The following is a 14,864-nucleotide window of genomic DNA, read 5'->3' as shown; positions in this document are numbered from 1 at the left end:
ATCATCAACTAGTTCTATGATATTGAGTAAATTGGCATCACCTCTAGAGCTCAGTTTCTTCAACTGTAAGGTCCTTTTCATGTTCAAAAGTCTGAGCTAGTTACAGGATCAAGGTGGAATCCAAATTCAGAAGACAGATGCCTGGGAGTAAATTGTTCATGATATATGGTAACTTCTCATCTACTGTGGTGGTCAGAGCCAAGCTACAAGACACCCCTGAATATGGCATATTCTATATTTTACAAGTTTTACTATTGTCCTCAATGTGTTGATTAGGAGCTCATAATGCCCTATATTTCTGGGAAGAATTGGGATGTGGAATTGAATATAGATTTCTTTCTTTTTTTTTTTTTTTTTTTGAGACAGAGTCTCACTCTGTTGTCTGGGCTAGAGTTCTGTGGCATCAGCCTAGCTCATAGCAACCTCAAACTCCTGGGCTCAAGCAATCCTACTGCCTCAGCTTCCCGAGTAGCTGGGACTACAGGCAGGTGCCACCATGTCCGGCTAATTTTTTCTATATATATTTTTAGTTATCTAGCTAATTCCTTTCTATTTTTTTAGTAGAGACAGGGTCTCACTCTTGCTCAGGCTGGTCTCTAACTTCTGAGCTCAAACAATCTGCCCACCTTGGCCTCCCAGAGTGTTAGGATTACAGGCATGAGCCACCACACCTGGTCATAAATTTCTTTTTTTTTTTATTTCGGCATATTATGGGGGTACAAATTTTAAGGTTTCAAAAAATGCCCTTCCCCCCACCACAAGTTTGAGTTTCCAGCGTGACCATCCCCCAGATGGTGCACATCTCATTCATTATGTATGTATATACCCGCCCCCCTCCCACCTGCCCAATATCCTATTACTATAGTACCTATGTGTCCATTTAGGTGCTGCTCAGTTAATACCAGTTTGCTAGTGAGTATATGTGGTGCTTGTTTTTCCATTCTTGGGATACTTCACTTAGTAGTATGAGTTCCAGCTCTAACCAGGAAAATATAAGATATGCTATATCACCGTTGTTTCTTAGAGCTGAATAGTACTCCATGGTATACATATACCACATTTTATTAATCCATTCTTGGATTGATGGGCACTTGGGCTGTTTCCACAGCCTTGCAGTTATGAATTGTGCTGCTATAAACATTCAAGTGCAGGTTTCTTTTTTGTAGAGTGTCATTGGATCTTTTGGGTAGATGCCCAGCAATGGGATTGCTGGATCAAATGGTAGATCCACTTGAATTGCTTTAAGGTATCTCCATATTGCTTTCCACAGAGGTTAACTGGTTTTTAGCAAGCTGATTCTTCCACTTGGAATATTTTCCAGTCCAGTTTTCTTGTCAAATTCAGTGTCCTCATGCTTGTATTTTGCTTATTAAATTTGTGCAGTCTTTAAGAGTTTTGTAACTGTGAGACTTAAAAGTCATCTGACTATAAAGGTATCATTTTATTTTATGTTGTGGTTGTGGGAGAGTTTAGAGGATAAACTGACAAATAAATAGTTTCATTTAAGTGAACAAAACATTTTTTAGTTAATGCTTAAAAAAGCTCTTGAAATTGATTTTTGAAAGAAGAAAGATATTCATCTTTTAGTAGTTCAGTATTCATTTTGAATATTTAATAGACCAGAACATGCTGCACAAAATATTGCAAAGGAAAAACTACCTGTGATTGATTGACCCTATGATCTGCATACCTGAAACAAAGATAATGCTTATTTCATGTTGAAAAATAATTCAGGATTTTTAGGTTATGATAGTAAGTTAGAGAGAGGTATCTGGCAGTTGATTTAAGCTTGAGAAATATTTTTTCAAGTCACATGTATTAGTTGAGTGAGAAAGCATCTTTGTGAGATTTTAAAAAATAATCATTAGCATTGGGTATAGATTATGAAATTGGGTTTAAGCATTACAAGTCCATCTAAGCAAATTATGCTTATGGGGTTTTCACCAATGGCCTTGCATTCCACCCCCCTCCCCACAAAAAGGGAAAGAATCTTAATTTACACTGTTTGTGAGTGATTTGGAGGATATAAAACCCATTTTGATTTGGATTTGTCTTTTTATGTTTGTTTCAGTCTTGTTTCACCAACCCCCTTGAAAAATATCAGAAAAGTGTATTTTAACGAACGATAGAGCCCTATTAAAAATGGGCTTTGTGAAGAAATGGAAAGCAAGGTGTGGAGCTAGCTGTGGGATTACAAATCAGACAGATGTGTCTCAGGTGGTGGTTCACAGCAGCTGCTTTTTAAACCTTTTAAAGCTCGTTTTATTTTATGAAAATGTATTTGAACCACCAAAGTGAAATGAAATGAAAGCATGAAGTACTAAATGCAACTGCTGAGACTAGGATACAGCTTTATTGTTCCCCTGGGAGCTCTTGTTGGTTGTTTTCTGTGTTTTATTTTATTTTTTCAATTGAAGCTTCTGTTCTAAAGAACAAAAACTACTATTATAGCCTAATAACCTATTGTGCCTCATTTTTCATTAGCTCATTAATGGAAAAACAGGTCAGATTGATTATCTGACTGAAGCTCAAGTTAGTTGCTGTTGCTTAAGTCCACATCATCAGTATGTTGCATTTGGAGATGAAGATGGAGCCATTGAGGTATTCATTTCTAGTTTTCAGACTATTTCTGTGCAGTAGAATTATTTATTTAAAATTAATATATGCCTGGCATTGTACACATATACATTAAACAAATCTTTCTATGACTGATTGTCTTTGCTCTGTTAGACTAAAAATCATCTTATTCAGTTGGTTGTATATTCTTCAGATTGCTTTTATTACTGTTTCTCATACTTTTTGTGTTTTTGCATTCATTATTCCCTATCTAGTTTTCTTGCTGTTCTACACATATCCAACACTATCAGAGATTTAGCTAACTATACAAAGAGTATTTTTTTCTCCTTTTCTTGGAAGCTCAGCCATGTGGGGTGTAAGTTGTTTCCATATTGGTGCTGGTACGGCTCATTGGGAATATCAGCAGGGTGGCCTATGCTTGCCTGCTCTTCCAACCCTTGCTGTTCTACTTTTGGTGTTAGAAGCATACCAGTTCATACCTGAAAGCCTTCACTTATTCAACAAGACCAAATAAGTAAGAATAGAATCCGATTATAAGGCAAAACACGTAATATAATAAAAATAATTTTGTTTCACTCTTTTTCTTTTTAAAGAGATGAAGTCTCATTCTCTTGTCCAGGCTGGAGTGCAGTGGCTGAATAGTAGCTCACTGCAACCTCCAACTCCTGGGCTCAAGATTTTCCCACTTCAGCCTCCTGAGCTGAGACTACAGGAAGGTGCCACCATGTCTAGCTTAAGATCATTTTGGATAAAAATATAATCTTCTTTGTCACAAATGAAATTCATCACAAAAGCACACTTTTTCTAGCTGTATAATTGTGGGTTTTTTGTTTTTTTATTTTGTTTTTTTTAATGAGACAGAGTCTCACTTTGTTGCCCAGGTTAGAGTGAGTGCCGTGGCATCAGCCTAGCTCACAGCAACCTCAATCTCCTGGGCTCAAGCAATCCTGCTGCCTCAGCCTCCTGAGTAGCTGGGACTACAGGCGTGTGCCACCATGCCTGGCTAATTTTTTTTTGTATATATATTTTTAGTTGATCGATTAATTTCTTTCTATTTTTAGTAGAGACATAGTCTCGCTCAGGCTGGTTTCGAACTCCTGACCTTGAGTGATCCGCCTGCCTTGGCCTCCCAGAGTGCTAGGATTACAGGTGTGAGCCACCGCCCCTGGCCTGTATAATTGTTTTTCAAAGAACATTGACTCACTCTCTCCCTTTTTCTCACTCAGGCTCTTGGGAATTATTTCCTAATTTATTTATTATGGAATTAGCCACATTTATTTTACTTTGGATTCATTTTCATAAGGAATTACACATACTCTAATCCATATTGCCACACATTTGCCACACAAATCTCATTGCCCGCCATACAATGAGACTTATACACAAAGTGAAGAAGGAAATGCTTATATACAAAGTGAAGAGGGAAACATTTGGAAGGTAATGTCAATGCTATTATATATTTGCCATGGCCATTGTAGCATGGATTGAGAGTTAAGGCTTCGTTTTTTCTTTATTATTGTGAAAAATTTATTAAGTGTTAAGATAGATGTTATTCTGAGAAAGTATATTATGGGTATTTGTTAAGTAAGGGATGATTGTAAATTTATAGGTGAACCTTAGTTTTTTAGTCTCATTGCTTAAGCTGTTGGATGTTATTATTTATTCTTAAAGGGTCCTTTGTTTCCCTTTTCTTTTTACCTTGCTGCCAAGCCAACATCACATTTTGTTTTTATCATCTAAGTATCTTGAAACAAGCCTTCCAGATAGTTTGAAAAAATAACTCACGAAACACATGTATTTCATTCATATCCTTAACCTCCTCAATGTCATCAAATATAAATAATAGATAATGAACCTTGTGAAATTACTGATATTTGACTGTTTTTAACCTATAAAATGGCAAGTTCCTATGGTTCAGCTTAGTACCATCAAATAACAACATTAGCAGCTATCATCTATTAGATGTTTACTGTGCCAGATGCTCTCACTGAATTCTCAAAACATCCTGTATGTTAGGTATTATTATTCTTGTTTTACAAATGTCTAAAGTCTTCGTTTCCACAACTTTCATAAAATCAGTTAAGTGGCAGAGCTAGGATTCAAATCCAGGTCTATGAGTCTCTGTGCTCAACTATTACACTATCCTCCCTCACCTACACAGGACTTGTGAGATTGTCCATCCTGCCCATTTAGGAAAGCTCCCATCCACACAATTCCCCTTGCTTTCTAAGGGGCTTTTTTTCCATCAGTGTAGGTTAGGTTTGAATTTCTGGAATCTTCCGTTTTAGTATTTTCTTAGGCTTCTTTGAGTACCTTTTAATTTGAGCAAAGAAACATTTACTGGGTTTTTTTTGCTGCGTTCATTTGAAAGCCCTTTTGACATAGTCATTATTTTTTGAGTTTTTATTACTACTTCCTTAATTGTTGCATTTGGAATATTCATCTTTAGCTCTCTTTAGTATTCCCATTGCACTGCCCTGTAGCCTTCTCATATCCTCTTTTCCTTTACCTGTCTCCCTTGTCAGCCTTTACCTTTCCTTTTCTCTGTGTTTTATGAAGAGCTTACCTTGTCTCAGCCAGGATTTTTTTCTTTCTTCTCTCTCATCCATCTTAAATGTCAGTTTCTTTTTGGAGGCTGAGCCCAGACTGCTGCTTGTTTGATGAACTGGGTAGTTGAGTACTCAGAAGGACCACTGGTTCCTACTACCATCTGGTCATTGCAGTGAGTGTTTTATTTTAGAGTGTGTGTTTTTATGTGTGCGCACATGTATATTTGTGTGTCATTCCTTTGTGTGTTTTTTCAAACTGAAAGCACAAGATGGAGATTCTATACCCTTTTGTTGTCTAATTTTAGTTAATATCTTTGGGGTATAAAGCCTAGGTGTTGCTTAATTTCTTTGTGTTAATTTTTTGTGTTTTTCTACTTTGAAGATTTTAGAACTTGTAAACAACAGAATCTTCCAGTCCAGAATTCGGCATAAGAAAGCTGTACGGCATATCCAGTTCACAGCCAATGGGAAGACTGTTATTTCAAGTTCTGATGATTCTGCAATTCAGGTGAGAGGGAGGATGAACTCCTGACATATGTAATGCTGACTCAAAGGAACACTTTGATTATGCCTAAAATCTGATGTGCATTTTAAACCTATTACTTTGGGCATACAATCATATTATGCACATGGGCTTAGATGAAACCTATTGATGTTTCTCTATGGATGAGGCAGGCAATTTTACTAGAATCCTCTACTGGAAGGTTGTTTATTTTGATAATTAAGGGTTCATTTGAGTTTTCCTGCCTGCCTTGGTATTTGGATTTGTATCAGTAAGTATACTTTTTGCTATATTTATGCAATTTAAAAAAATTTTTCTTTGCAGTAGTAAAATCTGATTGAAATTATTGAAATCATTTCATGCTTTCATTGTGAGAAAAAAATGTTTATTATGGGAATGAAATCCTGTGAGAAAATAATAGTTTGTCATAATGAAAGATTATAGACATGGAGGCCTTAAGCTGTATATATATATTTTTTTTTTTGAGACAGAGTCTCGCTTTGTTGTCCAGGCTAGAGTGAGTGCCGTGGCGTCAGCCTAGCTCACAGCAACCTCAAACTCCTGGGCTCGAGTGATCCTTCTGCCTCAGCCTCCCGAGTAGCTGGGACTACAGGCATGCACCACCATGCCCGGCTAATTTTTTATATATATATCAGTTGGCCAATTAATTTCTTTCTATTTATAGTAGAGACGGGGTCTCGCTCTTGCTCAGGCTGGTTTTGAACTCCTGACCTTGAGCAATCCGCCCGCCTCGGCCTCCCAAGAGCTAGGATTACAGGCGTGAGCCACAGCGCCCGGCCAGCTGTATATTTTTAAATTTACTTGATTGTTATTAAAGTTCCAATGGACATACTTTTAAAATTCAAACAGTATTACAAGGCTTATTATGAAAAATAGACCCCTTCTTCCATTCTCATTCTCATGAAGCACTTTTAGCTTTTGGATGTTTCTTTTGAAATTTACCTTCATGCCTCCATATGGCATGCTTATAGTGCTATTCTTGATTTTCCCGTTTGAGGAATTATCTACTGACATCTCTACAGTAAGATGAGGATTTAGCTGTTTTCCTCCTCCCACCTGTCCTACCTTCAACATATGTGCATGCACAAACACCCATTTATCAATCCCCATCATCCCAATACACTTAACAACGAAATTTTGTTTACATCCTTAGTGTCATTATTATGACTGTGCATAATACTAAGGGTACTGTGAGTGCGTTTCCTGCCTTCATGTGGTTTAGGAAAATTTGACCTTTGGGTGTAGTTGGATATTATTTTACCCTAGAACTTTGAAGACATTGCTCCATTTTCTTCCAAGGTCCAAAGTTCATGTTCAAAAGTTTGAAGCTGCTTTGCTTTCTAATCTTTCTCTATGGAAGATTTTAGGATCTTCACTTTGTCCCCAGAATTTTGAAATTTCATGATGATGTGCCTTGGTGTGTGTTTTCCTTCATTTGTTTGAATATTTAGTATCCCTTCTTAATTTGGAAACTTAGATTTTTAAATTCAAGGATATTTATTTGAATTATTTCTTTAATTTTTTGGTCCCATTTGCTTTCTTTTTCTGTAGCACCTGTTATTCAGATTTAGATTTCCTGGACTATCTTCTAGTGTTCTTATCAATCAATCAATCCATCAGCCTATGTGGAGAGAGTATAGTTTTCTTTTTTCATTTCACATTTCATCTTTCTATGTTGTGCTCTATTTTCTGGGAGTTTTTTTCATTTTTACCTTCTAGCTCTTTTATTGAGTGTCATATTTCTACCATTATGTTTTTAATGCCAGAGCATCCATTTGTATTGTTTATTCCTTTTGAAGAGCAGTGTTCTTGTTTTATAGATGGAATATCTTACACACACATACATATAATTTATTTGTATACACACACATTTATATATTTTTTCCCCACAAATTTTTAGCTCTCTGCATAGTTACTATTACCTCCAAGTTGCTTTCTTCTGTTTGGTTGTTTTGACCTCTTATTTTCTCTGAAAGAGATAATCTCTGAAAGATGATATGGATGGAAAACCATCCATATCATGTCATCCATATCTTGTCAGTCTCTTCAGGTCTTTTATCTTGGTGGTCTCAGATTCCTAGAGAAGAATCTTCTGGTCTCCTGTGTGGAGGATAAACCTGGTTCACAGGTTCTCAGCACTCAATGGGGGAAGAGAACTGGGGGTAGATGCTGGATCTTAGCATTTAGTATGTATACCTTCTCTTGATCCCCAGTTCTCAAAAATATAAACCTATCCTCAGTTGTGCTGGTGCTCTTTAATCCAGATATTCTTTCTGGTTTGCTTTCATTGTCTGTAGGGGCATTGTCTCTACTTTCTTTCCTTTTTTCTCATATTAACTTTGTTTGGAATTCAGCAATGAATCTTTCCTTTTTCACATGAAATCAGTTTTTCTGAACTGTTTGGAGGGATGAGAAAGCCAAGCATTTCTAGCTTCACAGCTTTGTAGCTCCTTCTTCTGTTGTTTTTCATGAGGCATTAAAAATATGGCCTTGTCCTTTGCTCCATCCCTTTCCCTCACTGTTTTGCACCTTGTCTTTCATTTGTTGCCTTTATTCATGTTCTGCTCAATTTGTATTCTATTCCCTATGGTTTTTCCTGGTTTTAGAGTTGTCCTGGTTAATTTTGAGAGGGCCCAGACTGCTCTAGCCCTTCCAGATTGTACCCAGCCCCTTGCACTCAGTGTATGCTGCTTCCCTTGAGTTGCCATTTTAGTAGGATTTTAGAAGTGAAGGAGATAAATGCATATGTTCAGTGGAAATTACTAAATTCTTTTATTTAATATATGTTTCTTATGGTGGCAATATTTAATTAATCACATTATTAAAAATTATTTGGAAGAATCTTTTTATGTTAAGTCTTTGTGAGTGCTATGGTGTATGGAATGAAATGGGCTTCAGTACAGAAACTTATTTATTATAGGCTCCCATGGTATTGGTGTATTATTAATAGCTGTGAAACTTGGTGTAATAATCACCTTTCTTTCTTTCCAGATGTCTTTGAAATGGGTAAAACTAGCTACATCTGATAAAATTCTGTTGAGATATTGTATACTATATAGTCTTTCTATCAAAAATTAAATTTCTAAGGTTTTATGACCTGCTTGAAGACTTCATATATTCTCAGCCAGAGGGAAAAATAATTTCCAGAAATATTTTTAGAATAGGAGTTAGATTATTTTTTGAAATACCAGTTGTGTTTCATCCTTTTTTTCTGTTCTGCTCAGAATATTTTTTACATTTACAATGTTTTAATGAGTATACATTCATATAACAAAACTTTTGGTAGGTATTTCCAAGAAATGACAGGTTGGATTTTGTTTTAGTTTTTCAGTGTTTTTGTAAATGACTAAATGGAGGTTTTCTTAATCATCTTTGTATCCCCACTGCCTGGGATGTTGTAGGGGTTCAGTAGATCTTTGAGCTGAAGTTATTGCCAAAATTTGCAGAATCAACTCACCTAATTATATTTGGAGAATCAACTCACTCTAATGATTTAGAGTTGTGAAAATTAAGGTCTGCCTTGGTAGTTTTGGGTCCTTTACCCTGAGGTGAATAAAGCTCAGGTATTAGTCATGTTCACCTGAGCCAATATGTAAGAATATATTGTTTCTTGCTGGTATAAGATGTTTCTTTAGTATTTCTAAAATTTAAATTTTATTTGTATAGCTGGAAAAATTCTACAGTGTGTATATATTGCAAAAATTATAAGTAATGGTAGAAACATCCCCAGACTCAACTTTATTACATTTGACTAATGCTGGTGGAAGTTTAGCTGTTATATCAAGGTGATTCAATTAACACAGTATGTTTGAGTTCAACAAAAAAAGCATCACTGTCATCGTTGCTTTGGTCAGAAAGCTTCTATAACAAAAACTGTGAAGGCTATTCTTAATCGTCCTTCAGTGACTGTCAAATTCTTTGTTACACCTGCTCAGGAAGGCTCTCTGACTCCTTCACATTGGAGGGCAGCAGTAAGAAGCTAAGTTAGCAATGAGTGTTGAATTGGGCACAGCTAGGATTGGTGTTGGGTTCTTAAAATGCTGAAATTCCTAATTCATTCTCTTTAGAATTACACTCACTCCTAGTTGCTCTTCTGAAGTCCCCGTGCTCACATACAGGATCCCCTCCCTGCTCCTGCTATTCTGTTTCTGTGAATGAGCATTCTGAGACAGGAGCTACGGAGAGACCTGAGAGCCAGGGCTCGGTGCAGGGGATGGCTGCCAAATGCAGTGGATAAAGGAGTAGAGAAAGGAGAATAAGAGATGTCATTTATTTTACAGTATTGTCTAAGCCTGATAGGAAAAGGCTTAAAGACGTTTCTACTGTTTAACATTCATCAGTTAAAAGCTAGACCCAGAATGTTACTAATGTGCATACCTGTCGTCATGGCTGAATTTTGAAAATCTTTTTATTCTTTTCAAGCCTGCCTGATTGTCCACACCTAAAAGTTTAGCTTCTTCAGGCCTGCTAGGCTGTTTCTTAAATACCTCCCAACCCTTTTTCTCTATCGTTCCTTTGCATAACTTATGCTGCACCCAGATTGAACCATAAGCAGGTCCGTATAATCCTTTCATATTTTCCTGTTTCTGTACTTAAAGTCCAGTATTCATTCCCTTTGAAGAGCCCTTCTCAGTTTGTGAATCATACTTACAACTTATTCCACAAGCCTACTTTGAATGCACTCTCTACCAAATCTTCTGTAAGGAATTGCTTTTTTGAGTTCAACAGAACTTTAATCTGTCATTATATCTTCTATTGTAGAATGTTTTTTGGCTTTCTTCTTTTTTTGGTTGGATGTCTCATTTTCTTTGCTAAACTCTTAAGTTTCTTTATACTCGATCCTTGTTTGATTTTATTTGCCTCACATACAGGTGCTAAGTAAACATTCGTTAAAGAAGTTAATTTGAAGTCCAGAATTAACAAGGCTGTAAATATAGTTGCTCTTTTTTTTTTTTTTTTGAGACAGAGTCTTGCTTTGTTGCCCAGGCTAGAGTGAGTACCATGGCGTCAGCCTAGCTTACAGCAACCTCAAACTCCTGGGCTCAAGCGATCCTGCTGCCTCAGCCTCCCGAGTAGCTGGGATTACAGGCATGCGCCACCATGCCCGGCTAATTTTTTCTATATTAGTTGGCCAATTAATTTCTTTCTATTTATATTAGAGACGGGGTCTCGCTCTTGCTCAGACTGGTTTCGAACTCCTGACCTCGAGCAATCTGCCCGCCTTGGCCTCCCAGAGTGCTAGGATTATAGGCGTGAGCCACTGTGCCAGCCAGTTGCTCTTGATTTAGTAATTAAGAGATGTTCTTTACATGGACATGGCATAGAAATAAATTTTTGTTCTGTTTACTTCTGTGCCTCAGATATGTTTGTATGCTTATTTGGTGCCAGTTACTCATATTATTTCAATCCCTGTCTTTCCCTTGTGTCTGAGTAGCTCTTCCTGAAACTCTCTCTGAAAAATAATGCCCTGTCACTGCTTCTGTCAAATTGAGGATTGCATTAGGGGATAGCTGAGATCTCTGAAGCTTGTAAATTCTATGACCTGGTTTGAAGCTGCTTTGATCAGCTGACCTTCCTGGGCAATAGGGCCAGCAGTGGAGCCGGAATCTGCAGACTTGCCCAGCTTGTAGGTTCAAAAATCTGTAAATATGTAATTGGGATAATTTTCTCTGGAAAATTTAATCAAATGGTGAGCTCACTGGCATATTTTGGCTTTTCTCTATCTTCTGGTATAATTAACTGTTCTCCAAGCAACTGAAGAAAACAAATTTTATTTAGGAGGAAAAGTATTTTATTTTGCCCCTAGTCAAGTTAATTAACCCTAGCTTTTCTCTGTCTGTAAAACACAGGACACCGTATTTTTCCTTGTTACTCTTCTTTGTTTTACTGAAATGCCATGAGTATAAAAGACTTTAGATAAGAGAGTGCACACTGCCTTCACCCCTCCAATGGGATAATGTGGGAGAAGGTTATTAATAACAGAGTTATTTTTTTGACTTTCAGGTGTGGAATTGGCAATTAGGGGAGTATGTCTTTCTGCAAGCCCATCAGGAAACAGTGAAAAACTTTAGGCTCTTGAAAAATTCAAGACTGCTTTCTTGGTCATTTGATGGAACAGTGAAGGTAATGTGAAGCACAGGTTTGTTTCCTTAAAAAGTATTCAGATATTGCAATGATTATATTTTGATAGCCCAAAAGCACATGGATATTAAGTAATTATTTAAATATTTTCTTATGCCTATATTCTGTTCACCGCAGTCACCTGTATCTTTTGTGTGTTTGTGTTTATACTAATAGACACTTAAAGAGGTTAGAATACCCGATGTGCTTAAGCTCTTGTTTTATAGGTCTGTGTTGTAGCTGATCATGCTTTTTAATACAAAATGTTCTTAAAAGTGTCAACTTCTAGGTTTGGGTTTTTTTTTTTAAAGGTATGGAATATTAGTACTGGAAGAATGGAAAAAGACTTCATCTGTCATCAGGGTACAGTACTTTCTTGTGATATTTCTTTTGATGCTACCAAGTTTTCATCTACCTCTGCTGACAAGACTGCAAAGGTATGTCAATTCATTGAAATATACATGCATAAAACTTTGATATCGGTTATGTATTATGAGTCCAAATAATATATAAAACAGAAACAATAAGAATTGTTAGGCCAGGCTCGGTGGCTCACGCCTGTAATCTTAGCACTCTGGGAGGCCGAGGTGGGCAGATTGCTTGAGGTTAGGAGTTTGAAACCAGCCTGAGCAAGAGTGAGACCCCGTCTCTAATATAAATAGAAAGAAATTGATTGGCCAACTAATATATATAGAAAAAATTAGCTGGGCATGGTGGCACATGCCTGTAGTCCCAGCTACTCAGGAGGCCGAGGCAGCAGGATTGCTTGAGCCCAGGAGTTTGAGGTTGCTGTGAGCTAGGCTGACACCACGGCACTCACTCTAGCCTGGACAACAAAGCAAGACTCTGTCTCAAAAAAAAAAAAAAAAAAAAGAATTGTTGTCTGTGTATCTATCTCTGTCTCATATTTCATGAGATTTTGAAGGATGCCCATTGGCATTTAGTTGGTGTCAAAGAGATTAAGTGAATGACACTGAGAACTTCTGATTTCTCCCTTATGGATTACTTTTTGTCTATAACTAATCAAATGGAATCTCTACTAGTTAGCATAGGCAATAAAAATTATTGAAACGGATTTGCTTTTGATTACATACCCACAGTAAATTTTTTTTTTTTTCTTTTTGAGACAGAGTCTCACTCTGTGGCCCGGGCTAGAGTGCTGTGGCATCAGCCTAGCTCACAGCAATCTCAAACTCCTGGGCTCAAGCAATCCTGGCTCAGCCTCCCGAGTAGCTAGGACTACAGGCATGTGCCACTATGCCCGGCTAATCTCTTTTCTATATATTTTTAGTTAGCCAATTAATTTCTTTCTGTTTTTAGTAGAGACAGGGTCTTGCTCTTGCTGAGGCTGGTTTTGAACTCCTGACCTTAGGCGATCCTCTCGCCTCGGCCTCCCAGAGTGCTAGGATTATGGGCGTGAGCTGCTGCACCCGGCCACCACAGTAAATTTTTTATATGCTTTGGGAAATCAGATTCCAATGAATGATGCTGCTTAGTTGAGGACCTTGAGTATTTCACTCTCTTCTTTTATTCTCCATCTTTGTTAATGGTATCATTATCTATCTGTCTTTCCAAACTACAACCTTGGAATTATCCACTGACAATTCTGTCCTTTCATGCTGTGTTTGTTAATCCTCAGTATCTTTTAGATTTGTTTTCTCCTCCTTGTTCCTACCCTTAAGACTGCACTCTCCTCCCCCTTCACTTGTAGACTGTCCCTACATCCCACCTCTGGTCTGCACCAGCTCTACTTTATGTTCCATACTGCTGCCTACATTGCCCATTGAAACACCTGTCACCCAATGGTTTATAGGCCAACTCAACTCCTTAGCTCATCACCATCTTTTTCTGCTATATTGTTTTCTCTGTGCCAGCCTACTTTCTACCTTCATCTTCTTGTGTGTGCTGTTAACTTTGGTTTGACACAAACCTCTATTCCTTTTTTACCTCGAAGCATTATGACTCATCCTCCTAGACCTAGATTTGCTGTCAGTTATTCGGTGAAGCCTTTCCTGACCCTCAGGCAGGGTTAGCTGCTCTACCTTCAGTGTTCCCATTACATTTTATTCATGTTTGGTAGAGCATTTACTTTATATAACTGTCACTCACTGTTCATGATCCTGTCATCCTGATTAAACTATAAAGTTTCCAAGGATAGGGACTGTATCAGGTTCATCTTTATACCACCAGTTCCTTAGCTCACAGTGCCTGGAACATGGTATTTTTCAGTATGTGCTCGTTAAATGGTGATGACAAAACCATGAAAGAGAATGTTGGAAGGAAGAGAACAGTATTTGGCTGCTAAGACAGTAGACTAGTATATTGACTAACCTTTGAAGATCACTTGCCATGTGCTAGGAATTTCATTCTCTATAATTTCATTTAATCTTCACACCATAGGTACTATTGTACCTATGTTACAGATGTAGAAACTAAAGCTAGAAAAGGTTATATGAGTTGTTCTGGATCATGAGGATCTAGTGAACAATGGACCCAAAACTCACACTCAGGTCTGCTTTATTCCACATACTACTCTTAATAGATTCCGTGTTCTTCTTTCTAAGTCTAAAGATAAAGAAACTGTGACTTTGGTCCTTCTGAATTTAACTGGAGTAATTAAAGGGAAACTCAGAAAAATTACCAAGGTTGCAGGTTGGAACTTGGGCATCTCATGAAAGTTTATAAACTGTTAAATATTGAAATTTCCATGTCATTGAATTCATGGCTAAATAGTACTCAAGGCAGGGTTTGCAGATGCTTATTTCAAGTGCATTTACCATTTCTAAACAGTCTGAATTGCCTTCCAGATTTGGAGTTTTGAACTCCTTTCCCCTCTTCATGAGTTGAGGGGCCACAATGGCTGTGTGCGCTGCTCTGCCTTCTCTGTGGACAGTACCCTGCTGGCGACTGGAGATGACAATGGAGAAGTCAGGGTAGGTGTTTGCTGATATGAGAGCACTGCTCTTCCTGTAGCTTGGGATAGCACTCTTCATCACAGTAGGAATCTTTGTTCATGGGACAGGGAAGCACAGGCCCTGGAATTCGGATTGGATGAAGCATTCTTTGTTTTGTTTTTTTGTGCATGTTGTATTCAC

General features: G+C 37.5%; 1 protein-coding gene across 2 annotated transcripts in view; it reads left to right on the top strand.

The window, feature by feature from the left end:
- APAF1 (apoptotic peptidase activating factor 1) overlaps positions 1 to 14,864 on the top strand; it is a 73,643-nt gene that overhangs the window by 50,579 nt on the left and 8,200 nt on the right. For both annotated transcript variants that reach the window (XM_076007871.1, XM_076007870.1), the window contains exons 21-25: positions 2,485 to 2,601; positions 5,509 to 5,634; positions 11,653 to 11,772; positions 12,081 to 12,206; positions 14,577 to 14,702. In XM_076007871.1, coding sequence (XP_075863986.1) covers positions 2,485 to 2,601; positions 5,509 to 5,634; positions 11,653 to 11,772; positions 12,081 to 12,206; positions 14,577 to 14,702 — 615 coding nt within the window. The remainder of the gene's footprint in view (positions 1 to 2,484; positions 2,602 to 5,508; positions 5,635 to 11,652; positions 11,773 to 12,080; positions 12,207 to 14,576; positions 14,703 to 14,864) is intronic.

This window comes from Microcebus murinus, chromosome 10 (assembly GCF_040939455.1).
Source record: "Microcebus murinus isolate Inina chromosome 10, M.murinus_Inina_mat1.0, whole genome shotgun sequence".
Classification (NCBI taxonomy): Eukaryota; Metazoa; Chordata; class Mammalia; order Primates; family Cheirogaleidae; genus Microcebus; species Microcebus murinus.
This window is presented reverse-complemented; position numbering and strand designations above follow the sequence as displayed.